At 36.7% G+C, this 25,756-nt stretch overlaps 1 protein-coding gene across 2 annotated transcripts in view; it reads left to right on the plus strand.

Moving 5' to 3' along the window:
• Positions 1 to 25,756, plus strand: part of ano10a (anoctamin 10a) — a 44,255-nt gene extending 18,499 nt beyond the window's left edge. The window contains exons 13-15 of one of the 2 annotated variants that reach the window (XM_056257392.1): positions 15,163 to 15,279; positions 18,517 to 18,533; positions 25,490 to 25,756. In XM_056257392.1, coding sequence (XP_056113367.1) covers positions 15,163 to 15,279; positions 18,517 to 18,533; positions 25,490 to 25,541 — 186 coding nt within the window. In that variant the 3' untranslated portion in view covers positions 25,542 to 25,756. The remainder of the gene's footprint in view (positions 1 to 15,162; positions 15,280 to 18,516; positions 18,534 to 25,489) is intronic. The other variant, XM_056257401.1, reaches the window with a different exon arrangement.

A 25,756-nucleotide genomic window follows, 5' to 3' on the forward strand; every position in this document is an offset into this window, starting at 1 on the left:
TCTTCTGGACTGCAGAGTACTGTCTGATGTATAGATTCTTTCAGAAGTAGTAACATTGTTTACTACTCACTGGAACACAATATCAGGTGCGTTCATGCCATGTCGTAATTACCATAATGATTCTGAACTGTAAAAAGACTTCATATGCTTGTAGAACATAGTACTTAGTAATTACAACGTGTAAACTTGTTATTTTCTGAGAGCTACGGCTTGTACCACCTGACCACTGCAGATTTAAAGTGTGTTCTACTTGAAACGGTGCTGTGCAGACCAATGTATGACATCTTTGTAGCGTGAGAGGGATTCAAACATAGATATCCATAATAAAGGCTAGATGTCTCGTCCGCGCTGCTGGCCAATGGAGGTCGACGTCAGCACCTGGCGGCCATCTTGTCACAGGCAGCTCGCTCACTCGTAACATTGTGTTAATGGTGCATGTACTTTTTAAATAGCCATAACTTGCTCAATTTTCTACCGATTTTCAAACGGTTTGGTTTGTCAAAAACGTCAGAGATCTAGTTATGACACTGCACACTTATGAAAAATAAGTGTATAAATAAATAATCAACCAAAAATATCTAGCCACGTTAATAACGTTTGTAAGAATTACAATGGATTACCGCTAAAAACAAGCTCCGTGATCAACAAAAGTTTAATTACAGACAGCCTCTGTAGTCCCATTTAGCAACCGCCTTTTGTCAAGACACGTATCGGCTCTAAAAAATCATGAGTGGGGTAATATTGATGTATTTTATGTCGTAGAATTAAACGTGAAAGTTTCTTGAGCTTGTGTTCACCACAGCCATTTAAACAAAACCACATTAAAAAAAAACCATTGACTTCTGGACGATGGAACCGGAGGTGCTAACATGCTAGCTCGTTTCCGCGTTTTGGCCTACAAAGTGATGTCATTCCTGCACCCCTCTATTACGACATGCCGTAACGCAGCATAAACACAGGAACTGTGAACACACGAAAGACGGAACAAAAAAACTTCAAAATAAGAGTCTTGGGTCTGTTCACACAGAACATGTTTTTCCACTCCAATGCACTTCCTTTCTATTGGTTTTCTATGGAAATACGGGCTAGACGGACGTGTTTGTCAATTGCATGTGTGTCTCGTGTCTTTTGCAGTGTCTCGCGCATGACACGCCGTTCTAAAAACAGCACTCAAGTTAAAATAGGTTTGACTTAAAAAAAAACAAAAAAGTCTTTTTTCATTACACTGACCTGCGTCTCACGTTTTTTACTTTAAAAACACTTATATACTTCTAAACCATGACAATAGTATGGCGTTAAATTATCATTATGGAATTAAATTATCAAACAAAAGTTTCCAGCACTTACTAAAAAAATGTAAAAAGGTAATAGCGACTTTTTAACTCAATTTTGACTCTTTTTTTTCCTCAGAATTGTGAGATATAAATATATTATTCTGAAAATAAGTCAAAATTGCAAGAAAAAAGTCACACTTATCCTTCATGTTTTTTATATTTTTTATTCTGTGGTGGAAACAAGCTTGCCTATTGGCCAAGTTTAAAAAAATCTAGCTCCCAAATTTCTGTCATATTCAGGACCTCACAGTGTAGCTTAATTTTTCTGTCAATGTCTGTGGGATTTTTTCACCTTTTTTATCATATACCAAGCAAAAATCACAAGTGTGTTCATTTTGAAAAGTAATAGCGCATCTCACCTCAAAAAGCCACATGATTGGAGATATCATTCATGTCTGTTGCACAAATGGTGCAGGATTAGTGTTTAAAGGGGTCATATAATGGTACATGCACTTTTACAAGTTGATTGTACTGAAATGTGTGTTGGCAGTGTCTGTACACAACCATCATATAATGATAAAAATCCATCCAGTGGTTTTGTTTTAATCTCCTTATATGTTTTCCCCTGCCTCAAATCGAGCCGTTCGAGCCTGTGACGTCACAAGCTCGCACGCCCCCCCCCCCCCCCACACGATTGTTGATTGACAGGAGTGTTTCAACACAGACCCGCCCTCGCTCATGAGGGAGCTGTCAATCATAGTCTGCGCGGACCGGCGCGGTCATTGTTGATATGCTGGAGCACTGTCTATGAGCAGAATGGCGTCTAAGCGATTGTGGTGTTCTGTTCTTGGGTGTAATAACGAACACAGCAGTCATTTTAATGTTCTTAAATCCGAACCGCTGAAGACGCAGTGGCTGAGTTTGTTTTCGAAGGGAATATTCCCCACGAGCAACGTCAATGCTCTCATGTTAGCGCGAATCATTTCACACACCAGACTGCTTTATAAACGAGGGTCAGTATAAAGCTGGATTAGCTAAGAAGCTGCTCATGAAAAAAGGATCGGTACCAGATATTTGTGTTCCTGCTGAATCTCCAGAAGAACGGAAGTGAGTGTAACGTTTTATTGAACTTTATATTAATTTATTAATCTTTGCAAATCGCTAGCTGCATGCTTAACAATGAATGCGTCTAAGGTTTACACTCAGGGTACATTACATTACGGCATGTTTTCTATGTATGACGTTCTCAATATAATTCATAATCTCACGTTTATAATGAACAACGCGTTATGGTTATTGTGTTATTGAGTTACAAACGGTGTACGCACAGAACAGAGGGGCGGGGTGAGCGAAGCTCATTATCATTTAAAGTCATATGCACTGAAATGGCGTGCTGAAAACAGAGCTGTTTTTGACCAGGTAAAATAAGTGTTTTCTTACAATACTAATGAGAATTTTTAATTAAAGTATATTACAAACTTTTAATTTAGACCCTAAAGAATCATATTAGCTTGTACAAAAATGGCATTATATGACCCCTTTAATACTTGGAGTTAAGTGTTTTTTCAACCCTGGTTATGAGCCATTGTAGCATATATGCTGTAGGTCTGATGATATTTAAATATAGGAAAACATGGATTTATTGTTTTTTTTTGTTGCATAAATGAGGAAATCATCCAAAAAGATTAATGCAGAAATAATCTGTGCCCTCAAAGGTCATCTTTGAATGATGGGTAATGCAAATGTTCCCTCGCTTTGTTATCTATTCTTTACTTTGCCTTTGTGTGCAGTGTCACTGGCTCACGGTGGAATGAATCAGAGAGGTTTGTGAGTGAGTGTGTGTGTGTGTGTGTCATTGCTGGTATTTCTCAGAGCCATGACTGCTGCCTATTTTTGGGCCATTCGATACTCAGGTAATTACACGATGACATGCCTCAGAGAGCAGTAACTAGGCAACAGTGTAGCCACGGTGACAGGAGACGGCTGAGGATCAGGAAGAACTGAAAAGCTTGATGGTAGAGTGGATGACTGTGACCTCTGAGGGAGAAAGAGAGAGAGAGATTTGTCTACAAGCAAACGCACACTCGTAATAAAGCAAAACAATGACTTTTTCAAACATTTCGGATGTTTTAGGGGCAATTCAGGGGCGAATATTGCTCAAATGCAATGTATTGCTTTGACTAGCTAAATAACTGTTTTACCTTAACCGAACAGCTTTGGAGTCATTGTAATGTTTATATTACTGATTTTGTGTTGAATGGTGGTCGTCTCGCACCCCCCTGGTGCCTGTGAGCCGCAAAACCACCCTTGCAACTTTGGGCCAGCGGGCCGCCGGCCTCAGTGTTAGGAAGTATCGTGTGATATCAGGTCTCGCGAGGTAACGAATTGCTTTACGGCAAAGAACAGATCTGATAAAATTCTGATAAAATGAGCATCAAACAGAAATAACCCGGCGCCATATACATTGGGCGCGCGCAGCTCTTAAAGGGGCCATACCTTATTTCCACTCGTTACAGCGTCCATCCTACTGAACAGGTACAGGTGCACAGGGGGAGGGGATCCGGCCGTGAGTGCAAGCCATCTCTGCGTGAGTGCTATTCACGACAGTACAAGTACTCCACAGCGACTCTAGGGGTCGCTGTTTGACAAAAACGGAATTCCTACTTAGTGCTGCTTTAACTGAATTTTAGCTTTTAAGTAGTTATACTGTAGTTTTGTTTTACTCGTGTAAATGTATCTATAAGCTTGTTTCTGCCACTGAATAAAACGTAAAAAAGGCAATTGCGACTTTATATCTTACAATTCTCGTAATTGCGTGATATAAACTCGTATTTGCGAGAAAAAAGTCAGAATTGCGAGCTTATATCATTATACTTGTGTTACTTAATGTTTAAACAGTATCTCAAATAGGTACCATGTTTATATTTATATACAAGTCGCATATATGAGGTTTAAATAACGACATTCTTGCATAAAAAAGACTTAACTTCATTACGTGACACATCAACATTAGTATTCGTAAAATAATAGTGGTTTGCTCGTTCGCCATGACACTCTTTTTGAGGAATGCTGCAAGCGGAGCGATACATAGGGTGAAACGGTTCCCATGGTGATACTGGTAGAAAATGGCTGGAAAAGGCTCTCAGCCAATCAGAATTGAGAACCAGAACAAACCGTTGTATAAGGGATAATGCACGTCCAGCCGTTGCAAAATGGCAGTTTGTATGAAACGATAGAGCGAGTCTGCGATCCCGGATGACATAATTAAATAATTGTACAAAAAAAATTGATTTGAGTTTTAATATTTTATTAGCTCACCTATTGCAAACCTTCCATGAAGAAAAAGCGTTCCTAGCAAGCGTATAGTGCTGACTTCTGTTACCCGGATGAGCCTGTGTTATCAGTTTTTACCTGTTGTTATCGACAACACACCGCTGGATGGCGCGATTGACCAATCAGAATCAAGTATTCCACAGAGCCGTGTAGTAAAATAGAATAAAACTTGAAAATATCTTGAGCTTGTGTTCACCAAAGATCTTATTTCAGGCATTTGACAAAATCCATTCGAAAAACCCATTAAATTCAGGATTATGGAACCGGAGGTGCTAAAATGTTAACTCATTTCTGGGTTTTGGCCCACAAAAATACATCATCCTTCCAGCACTCTATTCGGCACATGCTTTTGTAATTTGACATTGTGTAATGTCATTGTCTATACTATAGCTAAGAATCTCTCATTGTGAACTTTGCCATTATCTGCAGCATGACTTTCTACGGGAATATTTCAAAGAGCGAATACGGTTGTCATATAATCTGATTTGACTGCGACTGTCTAGATGTCAGTGGTTAAATTAGCAATCGGTCAAAATGAGAGTGTGTGTATTTGTGTACACCCCACCCAGCGAGTGTTCATGTTAACAGGCTGACAGGCTCTTCCAGGGCTGTTTAACTGAAGACTGTTCTGTTCCATGACTCCCTAACCATGTCTGACATGCTGCAAAATCAGATGTGGCTCTCTCTCTCTCTCTCTCTCTCTCTCTCTCTCTCTCTCTCTCTCTCTCTCTCTCTCTCTCTCTCTCTCTCTCTCTCTCTCTCTCTCTCTCTCTCTCTCTCTCTCTCTCTCTCTCTCTCTCTCTCTCTCTCTCTCTCTCTCTCTCTCTCTTTCTTTCCGTTCCACTCACGTCTTAAAGAGGATGACGGCTAGCCTGGAAACACTCTGACACCTCTCCGACACGCATATCCCTCCAGTTCACCGGTCACACATGAGATTGGTCACCAACAGGCTGAACAAATCAATGGCTGTACCCTTAACTTTCTCACAATGCTTTAGTTATATACTACATCGCATTATAATGTTGTCTTTAAATTAGCTAAATTTTTGTGAAATTTCATGGGCAAAATATGCGCTGACTATGTGTGACCAACTTGAATCTGTTGTGAAATTTGTGATTCCAATCGACATGACTCAATTGTGCCTGTGAAAATTTGGAGAACATTCTATTCTATTCTATTCTATTCTATTCTATTCTATTCTATTCCAGTGCACTTCTTAATTAGTCTGGTTGTTTTTGGATATTATAGCTCCTTTAGTAATAAGGTTTTATTATTGCTTTTCATAGTATAGCTCCTTTGATAATAGGGTTTTGGTATAAGGATTATATTATATTATATTATATTATATTATATTATATTATATTATATTATATTATATTATATTATATTATATTCCAGTGTACCCCTAATGAGTCTCGGGTTGGATTTGATATTATAGCTCCTTTAGTAATAAGGTTTTATTAAGGTTCTGTTTACCTATTCTATTTTTAAATATTTGTCTGTATTTGTGTTGTGACTGGTATGGAGCTCCTTTGATATTAGGATTGTACTATAATCTATTCTATTCTATTCTATTCTATTCTATTCTATTCTATTCTATTCTATTCTATTCTATTCTATTCTATTCTATTCTATTCTATTCTATTCTATTCCAGTGCACTCTTTTGTCTGTATGTGTTATGTGACTGCACTTTGAAGTACATCTGCAATCATGATTCTATTCTATTCGAGTATACTCCTAATGAGTCTCTGTTTGCTTTTGATAGTATAGCTCCTTTAATATTAGGATTTTATTATAAGGATTCTATTCTATTCTATTCTATTCTATTCTATTCTATTCTATTCTATCCCAGTGTACCCCTAATGAGTCTCTGCATGGTTGAGTTTTATTATTATAATAGGATTTTATTATTCTTTTCCATTCTATTCTATTTCAGTGCACTCTTAATTTGTCTCTGGTTGTTTGATATTATAGCTCCTTTAGTAATAAGATTTGTACCTATTCTATTCCATATTTGTCTGTATTTGTGGTGTGGCTGCACTTTGAAGTACATCTGCAAGCATTATTTGATTCTATTCTATTCTATTCTGTTCTATTCTATTCTTTTCTTCATAGTATAGCTCCTTTAATAATATGATTTATAAGGATTCTATTCTCTTCTATTCTATTCCATTGCACCCCTAATGACTCTCTGGTTGGATTTTATTATTCTATTCTATTCTATTCTGTTCTATTCTATTCTTTTCTTCATAGTATAGCTCCTTTAATAATATGATTTATAAGGATTCTATTCTCTTCTATTCTATTCCATTGCACCCCTAATGACTCTCTGGTTGGATTCTATTCTATTCTATTCTATTCTATTTTATTCTATTCTATTCTAGTGCACTCTTAATTAGTCTCCGGTTGCTTTTGATAGAACAGCTCCTTTAATAATATGATTTTATTCTGTTTACCTATTCAAAAAAATCTATATTTGTCTGTATTTGTAGTGTTGCTGCCCTTTGATGTACATCTGCAGTCATGATACATTTGTTTGTTAAAGACTCTTGGAGAAAAATGTGACTACAGAAATAATCTGGGCTTTGTTCTCTCATTATATCAGATCTTAGATTCTCAGTCTCTGCATGATATACAATATGATTTATAAGGATTCTATTCTCTTCTATTCTATTCCATTGCACCCCTAATGACTCTCTGGTTGGATTTTATTATTCTATTCTATTCTATTCTATTCTATTCTATTCTATTCTATTCTATTCTATTCTATTCTATTCTATTCTATTCTATTCTATTCTATTCTAGTGCACTCTTAATTAGTCTCCGGTGGCTTTTGATAGAACAGCTCCTTTAATAATATGATTTTATTCTGTTTACCTATTCAAAAAATTCTATATTTGTCTGTATTTGTAGTGTTGCTGCCCTTTGATGTACATCTGCAGTCATGATACATTTGTTTGTTAAAGACTCTTGGAGAAAAATGTGACTACAGAAATAATCTGGGCTTTGTTCTCTCATTATATCAGATCTTAGATTCTCAGTCTCTGCATCACACCCCCCTCTCTCTCTCTCTCTCTCTCTCTCTCTCTCTCTCTCTCTCTCTCTCTCTCTCTCTCTCTCTCTCTCTCTCTCTCTCTCTCTCTCTCTCTCTCTCTCTCTCTCTCTCTCTCTCTCTCTCTCTCTCTCTCTCCCTCTCTCTCTCTCAGACAGCAATCAGGCTGAAGAGAGGGTGGCATTTTCCACAGTTCACGCTCAAATGCAACATCATTTTGAGTCACACTTCTGCACATGCTCTGTGCTTGTTTTAGGCAGTGCCCTGCAGGAGACTGCTTGTCTGTTACTGATGTTGTGATAAATCACTGATGAATCATTCAGTCAGCGCTCTCAAACCTCTGAGTGCAGCCCTGAGTGTAGAGTCCTTTTTTAGGCTTGCTGATGGAGATTTGCTTTTAATTTTATAAAAACACAGTAGTTATATTACAAATCCTGGTGAGCTACTTACCTAGACTGTGTTTTACGCCATCATATACATGCTCCCTATGAGAAGGCTGTTCCAAAAGGATTGAACCAAATTCTAAAGGCGAGATAACTTTTACCGATTTTCGCCGGCAAAAAATCCAGTCTTTTCAATAGCAATTTACACAGTCTGGAATTTCTTGTGAGGGCGAAATATTTCCGCAGGCAGATTTTGCCTCGGGTTCAAGTTGGTCATGCACATTTGCCACAAGCACATTAAAAAAATGGTTTTACTAACAAATAAAACTCCATTTAATTCAAAACTGAAAAAGTATGGAAATACATTGCTCCTTTAAAGCTGACAATTACACCCAATATTTGCATATGCTGTGTAATTTTTTGGTTTGTTTTTTATTAGCCTATCCCATTATCAGCTTAGCAATATCCTAACATCAGACTGGAAGTAGTTGTGTAAATCAAGACTTATGTGAGCCTTACATGAGGAATGATGTTTGTGTTGTATACATACAAATTGCTGCTTTTGTTTCAAGCGTTTCAAATTATTAAGCGGTCTAATTACAGCCGCAATTATGAGGTTTTATGAGGTTCAATTTAATGCTGCTTTGGAAGCCTTATGTAGGAAGCAAGCCAAACTCACTAGGTTTTGGAACAGCAGGTTTTTGTTATTAATTGACATTCAAACTATTTCTCAAAAGAAAAACGTTTTCAGTTTAGGCAAATTAATATGCAAAGATTTGATATTCGTCAACAAGTGAAACCTTTTTGGGTAACACATTACTTGAACGGGTGTGCATAAGACTGACATGACACCTTCATAATCATGACATGTCATGAATATGAAGGAGGGTTTATGCATGTTTATGACAACTGTCATTAAGTGTTATTTGCTCAATTATGACATTTTTACTGCAAATATGACATTGTTTGAGATGTCTTTGTTATGACAACTTGACATTACCAAGACAACATAAATTGTCATAAATATGTCATAAACATGATATAGCAGATTAATTATCAAACGTAAGAAACCACTTTATGGGTTAACATTACATTAAACTGTCATGTGGTTGGTTTTGACATTGGCTGTCATGAGGCCATTATAACATTTTAATGACAAATTCAATTTGTACCACTGTAGTCGAGGTCAAGAAAAATATTCATGACAGTTATAATGGCCTCATGAAAGCCAATGTCAAAACCAACTACATGACAGTTTAATACAATGTCAACCCATAAAGCTAAGTGGTTTCCTAAGTTTGATAATTAATCTGCTATGTCATGTTTATGACACATTTATGACAATTTATGTTGTTTTGGTAATGTAAAATTGTCATTACCAAGACACTGACAGGTTATGATGTATTGGTTTATGTCAAGTTGTCATACCAAAGACATCTCAAACAATGTGATATTTGCATTAAAATGTCATAATTGAGCGAATGACACTTAATGACAGTTGTCATAAACATGCATAAAACCTCATGTATCATGTCATGATTATGAAAGTGTCATGTCAGTCTTATGCAGACCCCTTCAAGTAAAGTGTTACCCATTTTTGTTTGGTTTTTCTTAGGCCTACATCATTTGTTTTATGTCACCATTATGATTTGATTTCTATGAGTTTCTTAGTGTAAGACATTTGAGGCTCTACATGACTTCTTAAGATTTACCTCGATTTAGACTTTTCCAGGACGAGTCGCTTGTGTTCAGTTGTCCTGAGGTTTCCTCAGTAACTCTGAAGCTGATGCCCTGGGCTGTATCTTCAGCCATTTCTGAATCTGGGTTACTCTGGTCTTTAATAATTACCATACTTTTGTCCAGCACAGGATGAGGCATGGTTTGTTGAGTTGTCATTTTACATTCTACGAAATATGATTCGTTTAATGATGCTGTGACTGCTTGTGTATTTCATGAAGTCTAGAATATAGAAATTAAATGTTCAAATTGTTATTAGCTGTGGAGTGAACACATTCAGACTGGTATATATGAATGAAAATGAGGTGAAAGGGTGGTTTGCCAGCACAATAAAGCTAAAGTTGCTGCTATACTTATGGGTCTTTGGTGTTGTCAATCAGAACCTTAAATAATGACAGTTTATATACATGTGTGTGCTTTTATGGCAAGTGTCTCAAAAGAGCAATTTGGCTTTTTGTGTATTTCCCAACTAATATCAAAATATTCAGCCTTTCATTACATCATTTATAATGACATATGTCATCCACACAAGAAAAGCAGCTTTTTGTATTGAGTCCCAGCTTTAGCTAATGTCTATTCTCTGGCTTTAAAGCGTTAACGTTGTTGACTGTTTATTGATATCTGAACTAAACTACTCCATCCAAAAGCAGAGCTGGTACATTTTCCACATTAGTCAACAATAGCTGACTGACAGAGAGATTAAAGACAGATGTCGTTTATATTGAATTTTGGAGACCATCATCACTTGCATTATTTGTATTTATACGAGAGCTAACTACAGTATGCTGCATTTAAGACATGTTTAAAGGGTTTTACTCACCCTCAATGACTCACCTTCATGTTGCTTCGAATCCATTAGACTATCGTTCATCTTTGAAACACAAACAAAGATATTTTTAATGAAACCTGAGAGATTTCTATCCCTACAAATTCCACATAATCAACACTTTGACACCTCAAAAGGTTTATAAAGACTTTTGAAGAGACAGAATTATATGATGAACAGATTTAATTTGGACTTTTATTCACATATAAACATTGATCAACGCACATAAAGCACGTCAAATATGGTAAATGGAATGTCAAACGTTCTTGCTTGACATGTTTGACCTTCTTCGAGAACCAATAAGGATTGCTGTATTATGCATGCCAGGCCAGTAGTTGGCGATGTCAATTTGTAGAGAAAACCTACGCGCCTGTAGACTGCAATACATCATGTGCATGACGTCACTGTTTTCACAAATTCATGTTTTTATAGTTTACACTGAGACGATAATGTTATCGTTTTCAAAAACATGCATTTTCAGGCCCCCAAACAGTGTTGTCATGTAAATAAAGGACCAAACGCATAAAAAGTTTTCTGTTTTTAGTTGAAAATGGTGTCGTGTTAAACAGATACGTGTTGAGATTACACCTCTCGATTCATATGAATTATGTTTACAATGCCTTTATGAACTTTTGAAGCATTAAAGTTTTGGAAGAATGTGTTTCAAAGATAAATTAAAGTCTAATGGACATGAGGGTGAGTAAATAGTGACCGAATCTTAATTTTCTGGGTGAACTCTCCCATTAACAGCAACACAAAATGACCCTGTTTTTTGTAAGTCAACAGGAAACCCTTTTTGCAACCCATTTACTTCCTTAATTTTATGTATTCAGTGCACAACACAAAAATGTCATGTTCAAGGTCAGAATTTAAAAATAACCAGGACTCCCTTATATTAAAATAGTTTAACCTCTTAAGTGTCACGCCCTTTTTTTTTTGGAATAAACATGAAAATGCACAATCCGAACTTAAAGGGTTGTAATTCAAGAATACTTTGGAATATAGATGTAAGATTGGTCTAGTTTTAAAGAAAACATTTGGCAGGTTTTTGTAGACGTTAAATCAATTAAGAAAGTGAAACAGAAAAAAGTTATAGAAGTTTGAGTTTATGAAAATGTAAAATGTAAAAATTTAATTATTCGTATTTGATATAAAATATATTTTTTCAAAACCTCATGGACCCTGAAACTGCAAGAAAATCAAAGCCAAAACTCTGAACAAGTTGTGTTTCAAATTTTAGGTTGATATCTCAAAAAATGAGCTTTCAGTAAGATTTTGTTTGGGCGGGCGCAGTACCAAACTTTTTCACTAGGTCACAACCAGACTCCATTACTATGGAAGTAAAATAATGTCACATGTTTTTGAAATAAAAAGCCTGTTGAATTGCACTACTTGAAAAAAAAAAATAGGCATTGCATTAACCATGCTTGCATTTTTATGCATTGTATTTTTAGGGCTTGCATTTTTATGGGCTGAAATTCAACATGGTTGAATATTTAAGCTGTGAATATTTCAATTAAAAACATTTCAAACACATTTTCATTATTAAAAATTCAATAATCCATAATCACCATTCATATTTCATTTCCAAAATATTCAAACTGTTTAAAAATACAACCAATAATATTCAACAGGCAATTTTCGGTCCATTTTATTTCGCTTTGCAAATTCGCTTCCACAAATTCAGTGGTTCAAATTCGACAGTAAATTCAACATTGACGTCCAGGAACTGCAGGAAAAGCTGAAGATTGCCGAGCATAATCTCCATCTGCTGTTAGTCGAGCTCACCATCAGGGGGTGCAAAAGCGCTTGTTGTTGACGAAGACCAGCAAAATTAGAGCAAGTCATTCATTCATAAAACTCATTTACAGCAATGTAAGTTTATTTGTGATTATTATGACGGCTGTTTTTGTTAAATTCGGTGCCTTCACGGCAGTGGCGCCTCCAGAAATTTTTCATAGGGGTGGCCAGATGGGGCCAGTTAAAATCTTGGGGTGGCACAGCAAAACTATAAACCATAATTTCAGAATTTTATTCTACTGTTGTAGTAAACCGGCCTGTAGAAAACTATCAGAAAGACTTAAGGAAACTCCTACTGATATACTTTGGTTTATTGTGTTATATTTAATGTTAGCTTACTAATGATATTAGTAGGGCCCTACTAATATATATTATATATAATGATATATATTATACAGCAACATATATATATATATATATATATATATATATATATATATATATATATATATATATATATATATATATATATATATATATATATATATATATATATATATAAGGGCCCTCGCCCCATGGCAAATTTCCAGATACTTACATAATTGTGAGGAATTTAATCCTTTTTAAGTTATTATTTTGCAGTGTAAGATTACAGTTAACACCTTTAAATATTACATAAATGTACTATGAATTTTTAATAAACTTAATGAGTGTATAAATCAGCAGCAAAAAGTAATTCTTGAAAAAATCTGCACAGTAATTTTATAAAAATCTAAATATGTTAATAAAAACAAATTACTATTAGTTCTCTTATAAAATTCAATCAGGCAATCATACATTTCACAATTTTATAATTATATATTAATGTCAAGAATTCAGAAGTGCATATATAACCTACACTACAAAGAAATAATATACAATTAAATTATGCTTATTTTAAATGCAGGCTAGGTATAACAAAATATATTTAAAAGTTCACGTCACAAAGCGAAGAAATGTCGAGCGCACAAATCCTAGTGCGATTTGTTCCTTTGTTTCAGTTTTATATTCCAGTTATTGTGCGCTGTGTCCAGTTATCCCAACGGAAAGGGAATCCTTGAGTATGAGGTATTGAGGGAAACCGATTATAATCCTGTTCATGGTAGAGAAAGCTGATGACATGTAGAATACACAGGGAAAGAAACAATGAAGTTATTGAATGAAACATAAACACAGCTTTTGTGTGTTTATCATCTTTTCCGCATATACTGTCACAGATAATCATTTCCATTTTATGAATGAATGTCTTCGTCAACAACAAGCGCTTTTGCACCCCCTGATGGTGAGGTCGACTAACAGCAGATGGAGATTATGCTCGGCAATCTTCTGCTTTTCCTGCAGTTCCTGGACGTCAATGTTGAATTTACTGTCGAATTTGAACCACTGAATTTGTGGAAGCGAATTTGCAAAGCGAAATAAAATGGACCGAAAATTGCCTGTTGAATATTATTGGTTGTATTTTTAAACAGTTTGAATATTTTGGAAATGAAATATGAATGGTGAATATGGATTATTGAATTTTTAATAATGAAAATGTGTTTGAAATGTTTTTAATTGAAATATTCACAGCTTAAATATTCAACCATGCTAAATTTCAGCCCATAAAAATGCAAGCCCTAAAAATACAATGCATAAAAATGCAAGCATGGTTAATGCAATGCCTATTTTTTTCAAGTAGTGCAATTCAACAGGCTTTTTATTTCAAAAACATTTGACATTATTTTACTTCCATACATTACTGCCCATATAAGGGCGCCTCCATTTCCATATGTGTTTTGAGTGATCTGAACCATTATTTCCACAATTGTCATACAATTTATGAAGTAGGCATCCTATTCAGAAGTAGTAAGGGAAGTTTGGCATATTTTGATATAAATTCAACCTCTAATAATCACATAAAAAGAACACGCATGTGCGTTATAGCTCGCTGCCGCATCACAAATGGTGAATCTATCATATTTTTCTTTATATTTAAAACATTTCAGACCTTTTTTTCAAAAACAAATGAATGGATGCTATCTTTTGAACTATTGGAATGAAAACAAACTGAGGTTTCTACCATTCTTTCACGATTTTCATGTTCATCACTATTTAAAAAAAAAAGGTCTTAACACGCCTTAGGAGTATGAAAATATTCTTGTTGCAAATTGATAGAATACGGCTCTTCTGTAATTTATTTTGGAAATCAATCACCAAATATGAAAACTACAGATTGTAAGCTTTCAAATGATATATAGTTTGTCAATATTAGTTTAGGTTTAGTATAGGATATTACTGTTTTAAATATGTAATGGCTATGTGCTATAAGGCGGTGACACAATGCAAAGTGTGCAATTAATTATACATTTACTTAAACTGTATAAAAATAGTTCTTCAGATCTCTTTAAATCACACAAAGGTGAATCGCGAGCCCGTTTCAGAGGCAGTGGGCATGTGGTGATTCATTTTAATACACTGGAGCTGCAATGACAGTTGACACTCTGCCAGCAGTATTCATCTCACTAATGTGGCCTTTGAAGACATCGAGAGCCATAAAGTTCATCCAGCCATTCAGTATGACTGAAATATGTTCCCTTTTGATTTCACGTGTCTCTGTTTGTCAAAAAAGGTTCTCGATATAAAAAAAAAAAGCCTTTCCATTAAATGCCATTGATCTGTCTGGAAAAGTGTGAACGAATCATAAAAGAATATTCGAGGTGCATTTAGCACTCGCTTATAATAACATAGATATGAAATGAACGCTGTGCTTTAAACTTGTCTTTTTCGGTTTATTGCAGCATGTTCTCCTGGCCTTCAAGTTCATCCTGGCATTCGTCATTCCAGATGTTCCTAAACACATCCAAGTCAAACTAGACAAGCTGGAGTTTGACTCCCTAGAAGCTCTTAAGAAAAGGGTGAGTACGTTTGTACATGTGCACATTATCTGTAGCATGCAAACAGGAAATGGGTCCGTTCAGTGCAAATAGTGACTTGCGTACATGCCTCTGTGGACTTTACAGAGTCAACAACACATGTCTGCATCAACAGAAGCGGTTATGCACCAACCATTATTCCTCTGCTCAGAGAGGCAGAGAGCAGCATTAACATGCTTCCTGATCATTAAATGATCCAGAGAGACCTTTGTACATGCTGAGAAGCTCTACTGACATACAGAGTGTGTTCAGGTAGTGTTTGCTAATGAGGTTTAGCTATTTGGGCAGATGTTTATCACCTCACATGCGGCATAAGAAGTAGGTCACTCACAAAGAAACACACACTGCAGTCTGCCCTTAGCAGTCAAGCAGAATTAATAATGAGGAAAAAACATATTTTTTTCCTTAAAAGACAAAGGCTATGTTTGGATTGAAATACTAACACACTGCTTACTGCAAACTACCTTCTATTTTTAAAAATAACAGTGAGAGAGATTGTATTATGCAGTGATAAATATTTCAAACAGTAGAATGCAACAAGGAGGGGAGCTCACATACATAATTGTAGACATATTCGTGTACAAAAAAACAGAGGTGCAAAGAATACCTGAAAACCATACTTGAGTAAAAGTACAGATACCTTACAGTGAAAATGACTACATTACAAGTCTCCAATTCCAATATGGCTCGAGTACAAGTCTTAGATTATCGGATTTTACCAGTACTTAAGTATTTTACTCACACTGGATGTAGGCTCAAAGATACACTAGCCCTCAACAACTAAGAGATGCCAGTGAAAAAAACAAACAAAAAAACAGTTGATTTGTGAGGAGAGCAATCATGTTTATTTTCTAAAATTGAAATAAAACGGAACACCTCAAAATTGCAATAAATCAAGGTCGACACAACAGCGTCTTAGTAAACGTCTACAAACACTCGAGTGTCAGTTAAGCAGTTCTCAAAAATGGCAGAAGTAAACCAAAATCCTTCAATAAGGTCTATTCAATATAACAGATAAATCAAATAATGTTTAGTCAAATGAAATAGTCAAAGCCTACTTTTACTGGACATGCTGGTTTCAGCCTCATCACCGGCTGCAGTCATGTCCTCATCTCATATGAAACACCTGCGATTCAGCAACTTCCTTCTAATGCACTCATATTCATGTAAAGTAGCCTTGTTGACAAGTTTGGATAAGCAAGGGCAAAACAAACAAGATATAGTACCTTTAATGCCATGTAGATGGCGATATCACTTCTTTTGTAGCAGAAATAAACTGCTGCAGAAAAAGTTGCCATTCAAAATGTAAAAAGTAATTGCATTACTCATCACAAATGTATTAAAGTACAGATTACATATACTTATTAAAAAATGTAGTCAAGCAGAGAGTGAAAGTTTCTAATATCTTTAATACTCTGTAATACTACAAAGTAGCCAACAAGATACTAGTATAGCGGAGGATCTTTCCGAATTTTAGAGAAGACCCGCCCTCTCCAATTTTTTTTAAAATGCACATGCGCAACACTCTATTTGCTCCCGAGAGGGAACGCCTATTAAACTTTTACTAGCAGTGATTTTAAATGGATTTCTCCAAATAGCATGCCAAACTTTACCTGTCTAGTAGAATCTTCGTGACTGCGGCATCAGTGGGAAGCCCAACCTGTGCTTTTAGCGCACGCCAGCGTGTGAAATATTCACCCAAAATCACTCTGGTCTTGTTTCTATGTTCTGCGGCCTTTTTCTTCTTATACACTTCGTATACATTTTTTCTCTTTCGACCCTCGGCCATTTTCAAAGGAAAGGCTGAAACCGTAACTCATCACACATAATACACCTGAAAGTGCGCATGCGCAGAAAGCGAAAACTACATAGGGACGAGCATGTACGACGGCCTTACGTAAACATATCACCAGAATGATTGACACTTAGGTGGACCAATAGTATAGGCTACCCACCCGGAAAAAGAAAATCCTCCGCTATAACTTTAAGTAAAGTAACTTACGCACCAAAGTAATTTGTTTGTCTATAAATTCCTTCAGCCTTTGACGTGGATGTTTTTGCTGTTTTAAACAGTAGTATGTGCTCAGGACCTCATTATGTTGCATGTTAAAGTCAGTGAGTCTCAGAAATAAATTTGGTTATTTACCATTTATGAAAAAAAGTCTTAATTTTTCTATTTTAATGAAATAAGTCAATAATTATATATTCTGCTGTTAAAATGTTTATTTTCATAATAATGGTTTAAATTACTTTTGATTTATTTGTCTGATGAAACTGGAAATCTGTGAGTGAGGTGGTTTTGAAAGGGACTCATCAGCTCTTATTTTTCTCTTAAGTCAGGAGACAGTTGAATATACACTTATTATAATGTTTAATACACACATAGTAATATTATAGTATTTGTTGCTTGTTGATAGTGAATTTCATTCAAAAACTGTGTACAGTGAGAATGAATTTATGAATGTACACTACCATTTGAAAGTTTGTTTAATGTTTAAAGTTTCCTTGTTAAATAAAAGTGTACATTTCTTTTTTTTTTTAAACCCAGATTGATCCCAATCTTTTGAACAGTAGTGTACATATATGAAATTACTGTCCATTGGATTAAAAAAAAATCCCAGATAAGGATTTTGCAATTACTACTGATGTACTAGTATGGAAGTATGCAATTCTGAACAAAGCCTTAAAATGATTGTTCACAAAAATGACAATTCTTTAAAATCATTTATACACGCACATGTATTTCTTTCTTTTGTGGAACCCAAAAGAAGATATAAAATAAAAAAATAAAAAAAATGGTCTCAGTGGACCCAAACAGCTTGAATGTTCTTCAAAATATCCAATTTAATGCTTCACACAAGAAAGAAAATCATAGAGGTTTGGAATGACATGATGATGAGAGTAAATCATTTTTGGGTTAACTATCCCTGGAAGATGTCTGTGTGTATCCGCAAATTGATTTTTACTGTTATTCAAAGGTCAAGGTAGGTGGTGCCAGTAATTTGTTTATGGATATGAACCGTAGCCAGTTTTAATTAGATTAAAAGAGTGATTCACAATTGTAATGTTTGTGGTAATGTATTCAGATCACTGTCCCTCTTCTAAAATAGGAAAAGGCATGATATATTGTCTAAAGTATTAATAATGATTCCATACAATGTCTGTAAAAGCGACAGCATCGACACACTTTAACAGGATTCAATGGCTTTATTTCTGCAGAGACGAGCCCTCGGTCGGTAAGTCTGTTGCCATGGCTCTAGTGATATGGCACAGTTGGATTGTGAATGACAATGAGCTGGCGTGTGCTGTTGGCATCCAGCGTTATCCTTAATGTGGCCTTGTGTTTCCTCCATTCACTAACAGCAGATAAGATGTGTGCGATACGGCCCCCCTTTGCCTCCTAATGCTGTGGATTATAATGTTTCCAATTAATTTAGGTACATTATGAGCACTACTCTAATAGTTTTGCATTTTTATGTGTTGGTTTTCTCTAATCGCAACACTGGTGTGCACGGGCGTAGGGACGGAAACAGTGGGGGGCAGATTACAAAATCAGCTCGTTTATGAATATCAATTGGTTCTGCTTTATTTGCTGAAAAGCAGACATTGATAAATATGTGCAAGCCAAGCAGGTTCATAATACCTGGAGAGTGCTATTTGTTAGCAGTCTCATTTATCTCAATGGCAGATGCTCGGCTGGTGCAGGACCCCTCGGAAGAATGTGAATTGAATCATGCCATTTCGCTCATATGCACTCAGTTCCAGATAGGTTTTTTTTAAGGCAATCGACTAAGCTGTAAATGCCATGTGACTAGTTAATCTTTAGCCGATGAAAAGGGACATCCTGATATCAGGCTGTAGGTGAAAACCCCCAAGCACTTCAATAGCTATAATAGCATACTGTGAAGTGAATGGTAGCAATGTAAGACAGTTTTACTGTACGCTTTTAATAACACCAGGAAATAAAAAATAAAAACTTGTTTTGACTTTTAGTTCATATGGATGACTCCGCCTGTACTATACAGATTTTTGTCCAATCAAATGTCCTTTATTTAAAAATATCCATCCCCCTTATATCACCTTCGACTAGGAAGTAGCAAATCATGGTTTAATGCTGTGACATAAAGCCCATGTGGATATTTAAAAAGAGGGGATGAGCTCTTAGATCTGTCTTACCTAAACATCCTATAGGAAATATGTCATCACTGGAAAGATGACAGGTCTGGAAAAAGTAATTGCATGGGTTCTTTAAGAGCCCTTCTGTAAAATCAGCCACATTAAATATAAAGAATTTCAAATCATATGCTGCTTGCAAAAAATATATATATTTCCCACTGTGACCAAGCATCCAACTATAAATTCTTAAAATAAATAGATAATTTTTTCAAAAGCAGAGTGGACAAATTTATAAATGTAATTTTTTTTTGCTCAAAATGAGGCACCTCTTGATGGAAATAAATGTTGTGATGCTATTTCCATCAAAAGGTGCATCCATTTTTGGTCAAGGACTATTGACAATGCAAGAGTCCATCACTCTGTAAAGTCTCCTCCAGCACATCCCAACGACTTTCAATGAATTTAAGGTCTGGATTCCGAAGTGCCAATTCATGTGTGAAAATGATCCCTCCCAATCATTCTTTCACAATTTGAGCCTGATGAAGCTTGACATTATCATTCTGGAATATGGCCATGATCTGTCTTCCTACATAGGGATAGTTCACCCAAAAATGAAAATTCGGTCATCATTTACTCACCCTCAAGTTGTTCCAAACTTGTATGAATTTCTTTCTTCTGCTGAACACAAAAGAAGTTATTTTGAAGAACGTCAGTAACCAAACAGTTGATGGGCCCCATTTGACTTCCATAGTATTTATTTTTCCATACTATGGAAGTCAATGGGGCCTTGGACCTGTTTAGTTGCCCATATTCTTCAAAATAGCTTATTTTGTGTTCAGCAGAATAAATAAACTCATACAGGGTTGGAACAACTAGGGTGAGTAAATTATAACAGAATTTTCATTTTTGGGTGAACAATCCCTTTAAGAAATGAAAAGCTATACACTCCATCAATTAGGGTTAGAAGAACAGTTGCCAAACATTTGACATGCTAGAAATATAATAATCACTGCAACAATGATCAAGTCATAGACTCTTAATATATATATATATATATATATATATATATATATAGTATAATTCATCTACAATCGGCAGTAAAACTAACAGAAAAATATGATTCAATGTTCAACCCTTGACCCACCATAGGATAAACGGTTTGGAGAAAGGATGGATAGATGGATAGATTCAGTGTTTAACTGATGTGGCTGATATTTGCTGCGCAAGGAAACATCCTGATTGGAATGATTGTTTGGTCATTAATATACCTAGATATTTATTCAAGGAGGAAGGAATGAAAGCATCTTGATGGCTTCACATTCATGAAGACTGTGGTCAAAGATCTGTGGGATTGTAGGTACTGAAAAGGGAAGCCCATTCTCACAGCGAAATCAAGACAGCACATTTAATGATATGATGGAGCACTTGGCTGACGAGCTGCGATGAAGGCGGGACTCCATCGAAGTTTCATCAGTCTAACATTTCTTTTAATTTAGCAGAGAGACGCAGGTCGTAAAACACATATTGATTATGTTTCAGGATGACTGAAGACGTGATGTTTCTGGGCTTCTGCCCCTGCGATTCTCTCTCACAAACTTTACCTGACACCGGCTCATCCCTCTGCCAGTGCTGGCGCTGCGTCTTCACCAGAGTCTTTCCATCAGGATGATGGACGGTGGCTAATCGTTTCAGCGGCCTCGTCCTGATCTGTTAGAGTTCAAAAGTGCCGACTGCAGTTAAACGGTGCGATTGTTTGGTGATATAAGACTACAGGACTTCAGGGAGGTACTTGGTCCAGTGGTTTGAGGGCGCTAGAGTTGAGCAAGCAACACATGACGCCATTTAGCTGTATTTCCATGTGTTCAGCAGCTTGAGAGGGTGAAGACAGCTGTCAGGAGAAAAGTTCCCACTGCTCTAGGGCAAAGGGACTCTGAAAATAGCCGGCACTTGCGGCAGCAATGGAAACCCCCTGTTAGTGGCCAGTCTTTGGAAAGGATCCGGGGTGAACTCCAGGAAAAGGCCAAGCTGCCAACACTAGCATGGAACTATTAAGGAAACTGGGGATTTTGGCCTTCCTGCTCTGTTGAATCTGTTTAACCCATAACAACTGTATGAGTGGCTGATAGGAATAGAAAACAGAGACGGAGACAGTGGCCCTCCAGGAGCAGGATTGGACACCCCTGTGATAATTGTTAAGTCACAGGTGATGAGTTAAGTGAAACATAGGGGGATGTCTGCTTTTCCTACTAAACATCAATGACAAACATCCCACTATCTCCAAAGAAGACTAAGGGAAATGGGTGGGAAACATCTGTGTTGATTCACATTTGTATTTGATCTCACTTTAGATCAATACTTGAGGTTGATCAAAGCGTTCCTACGGAGATGGGTTGACAATGTGGCAGTGGAGAGATACGGTCATCTTGAAAAGATATTGGTTCCCATCCATGGGTATTGGGAAAGCTTTGATAAGATCAATTTCTCCCTTTAAAAGGCAGCTTGTATTATGCATGCATGTTGTGTCCCGGGTTTTGATTTGCTTTGTTTCAGAACTGAGAATTAATGGTTTGTTTTTTCCAACCTATGTCAATTTGTTAAATGATGGAGGCCATTTATCTTAGAACCAGTGCTGTCAGTTTAACACATTAATTTAGTGTGAGTAATTATAAAAATAAATAATGTGCAACAAATTAATGCAATTGATCATGCCACCCGACCCTTAAGTAAATTCCGTAATGAGGAATGTTCCTACCTCTGGAGCAATTCAAGCTTCAGTGACCACTTTTTGCCAATCCGTATTCAGTGCTGTCCGGCTGCTATTACATGCAACACGTCGAACCATACTGTACCACACATCCTGCAGAGTTTACCTCCAACTTGTCCCAACATAGCAGTCTGGAAGATTTTAGTAATCCTGAAGACCTTGTCGGTTATTGGGGTTGAAGCTAAACTCTGCAGGACTGCAGGATTGAACACCCGTGCAGAAGGTGATTCATTATCATTGATCAGATTCGGTTTCAGGATTTTCTTTTCTTTTCTGGAAGATCATTTCAACTTTTTAGAAAAAAACAAAGAGCTAAGTTTTAAGTAGAAAAATGGTGCCAAAAAGGGCCTACTCATTGTCAAGCTAGGCTCCTAAACACACGCCCAACCCCTGCATACATTAGTGACAGAGCCCTTTCTTTAAATTAATCGAAAATCCATCTTTTGGTAGCCAATGTTAAAGTAAAAATATTTTTCAGGGCCCTAACTTGCAGTGTTTGCTAGGCCCCCAGTGTTTGCAAGGGGCTACAGTTGTCCGCTCGCACTTTGTGCACTAATGGCTGAGATTCTTTTAAAAGTCTCGGACTGGTTTTGGAGGCCCTTGATAGTCTGAGGCCCCTTTGGCCCAGTTCATAAACCAGCCCTGGTGTCAAAGAATGTTAGTTGTGTGATGGACCTCGTCAGATTCAGTCTGTTTTCAAATCATTGCCTGACCACCGTCACAGGGAGTGGAACAAGCCAGTCATCCGAGGGAATCTGTCAACTTGCTGAAGTCCATGCGAATGTGACATGTTCCGCGTTAACCTTTAATGGTGTTGGGGAAAATTGAGTCAATATAACACTTTCAATATAGCCAGTGTTGGAACTGAGGGAATTCACAAACTGTGAATCAGACATTAAACTGAAAGCACCTTGACGGTTTTTCAGAAATGATTAGGCTATAGAGACAATATCTTATCACTGTGATGGGATTCTTCACAACTGTTAATCCTCTAATGATTCATTGACCCCGAGTTTGCACTTGTATTTGAGTAGAGTTGTTAACATGAGTGATTGTATGTTGGTGTTGTAGAAGCTTTAAAGCTTTTAACCCACCCTGCCTCCTTCTAACATAATCAATACTTACATGGTCCCGTCAATTATCCCAGTTTGCCCATCAAGACCTCCCTTGAAATCCAGAATATTTGCTCCAGTTAGGCGCATGTCAGCCACCTTTTTTTGAACTTCAGTTCTCACTGTTGTTAATGCTAATCCAGCCTGCAGGAAGGAAAGTGAGAAAAGTGTCTCCTGAGATGAGCTCCTGAAAATTCGGCTTCCGTGAGCATCTGAGAAAGATCGACTCACTGTGTGAACAGATACAGTGTCTGAGAGAAAGAGGAAAGTTTAAAGAGGCAATTCTCATTTTGAGTATTGGATTGTTTTAGAAAAAAAATTCTACCCTTTTTTGAGGAAAACATTGATTGGATTGAAATCTCATACACTCATAAATTAATCGTGAATAACCTGAGTTAATCAGATTTATGGAATTTGCATGGTTTTAACTTATAACAAACCATTACTAAAGCCCAAAGTATACTTCAGCGTCCGCTCCGCGCACTGTCCGTGTGCTGCACAACTTTTGAGTCCGCTCGTACGGTGCGCGTACAACAGCGCATGTGCGAGTGACTTATGCATTTGAAAACAAAGTCCACTAGATAGTGTGCATGCGCTGAAAATGTCTTTCCTCGCTCGCGGCCAAAGGATTATACGTTGAAAGGCTTGTGCGCGAGATGGAGCGGAACGCGGAAAATGAAGTATACCCGGGCCTTAAAACATGGTACATAAACTTGTACATGTACTTGTAGGTGAATCTCATGAATAATGTCAAGAACATGTGAGGGTCAAATTCCATCCATCCATTTGTTTAGCCACTTGTCCGTCCGTCCGTCTGTTTGTTTAACCACTTGTCTGTCCGTCCGTCCGTCCATCCATCCGTCCGTCCGTCCATCCATCCATCCATCCATCTGTTTGTTTAACCACTTGTCCATCCATCCATCCGTCCGTCCGTCCGTCCATCCATCTGTTTGTTTAACCACTTGTCCGTCCGTCCGTCCGTCCATCCATCCTTTACTTGTCTATCCATCCTCATTATTTTTTAGATTACTAGAAAGGAATGGGAGATTTTATGGCATTTTTTAAATTTTATTTAGTTCATATATTTAATTGACATTTAATTTTGTTTTGTTTTCCTGGTGAAATATGACTTGAAGATTCCAGTGGAGGCCACAGTATGAAAACTGTTTTGTAGACCTCTTTAATTATTGAAAGAAGTTTTTCTTTCACCACATTCAGACTTTACATCTGGTGCCTAGCCGTTGTGCAGTTTCCTCAGAGGAGACCAGAGCGTGGACTCACTGAACCTACACGCACAGAATCACAGTGTCAGCAGCCCCGGCCCTATCGATCTCTCTTTTGGATTGAAAAGTTAATTGCACCTAACGCTTTTTCACTGAGAATGTAATTTGCTCTGGTTTGCTGGAGGCAGTGAAATTAATTGATTAAATGAAACTCGGTATATGCCATAGTCTGGGAGGTGTGTATACTGCAGAAAGAGAAAAAAAACTGTTATGGGCAGATGGGTTCATTTTGATCATCTTTTTAAGAAGATTTAGTAGCTTTCTGTAATGTTCTTTTATTGTTAAAAAGCTTTCAATATAGTCCTACAGCATCCCTGCTTCTCTCCATCGCTGAAAACCCAGCGTGACTCATTTGAAGCGCAGTCCTGCCTGAGGCTGTATGTATGCTGAACTAAGATCAGCTTTTGCCTTTTATATCCCAACATGTAAGATTTGTTTAGACCAGGGAGAACTGATGCTAAGTCAGCCTAAATCAGTTCTCTCGCATTAGAAAGATTATGAGTATAAGCCTTGGTTATTTGTGTGAAATCTCTCAGAAGAGATTAAATGGATAATGGGGAACATACCCCAGATTTGTACATCATATTCTTAGACTTTTTGTGCACAAACATCCAAGATTTTCTTTTCACCCCCTGCACTCTTAAAAATAAAAGTTCCAAAACTGGGTTTTCGCAGCGATGCCATACAATAATTTTTGGTACCTCAAAGAACCTTTTTAAATATCTAAAAAAAAAAAATAATTTGTGGAATGGAAAGGATGCATTAATGTTCATACATTGAACTCTTGATGCCAATAGAGAATCTTTGTTTTTAAGGTTAATCTGAGATCAGACGGTGTAAACTCTTTAAACTTATTTCATAAGTCTGGATTCTAAATACGTTCCACCATTAATTTTTGATTTTGTTTGTCTTTTCAGAAAATACTGGAAGTTGCGGAGACCAGAAATACATGGAATAAGTGACATGTGACGACAACACAACGAAAGAACTCAAGGTGTACACATGCTGTAAACTATCTAGTATTATATATTTCACTGAATTTAAATATGCACTCCTTGCCATGTTATCCACAAAATGGCTTATTGAAAATGACAGGGTTTTTATTATATTTTCCAGGCATTGCAGTTGCATGCATTGTTTTATGATTTCTCTTGGTCAATTAAACGGTTACTGACATAATGAAA

This window comes from Rhinichthys klamathensis, unplaced genomic scaffold, assembly GCF_029890125.1.
Source record: "Rhinichthys klamathensis goyatoka isolate OS25496 unplaced genomic scaffold, OSU_Roscu_1.1 h1tg000006l_1, whole genome shotgun sequence".
NCBI lineage: Eukaryota > Metazoa > Chordata > Actinopteri > Cypriniformes > Leuciscidae > Rhinichthys > Rhinichthys klamathensis.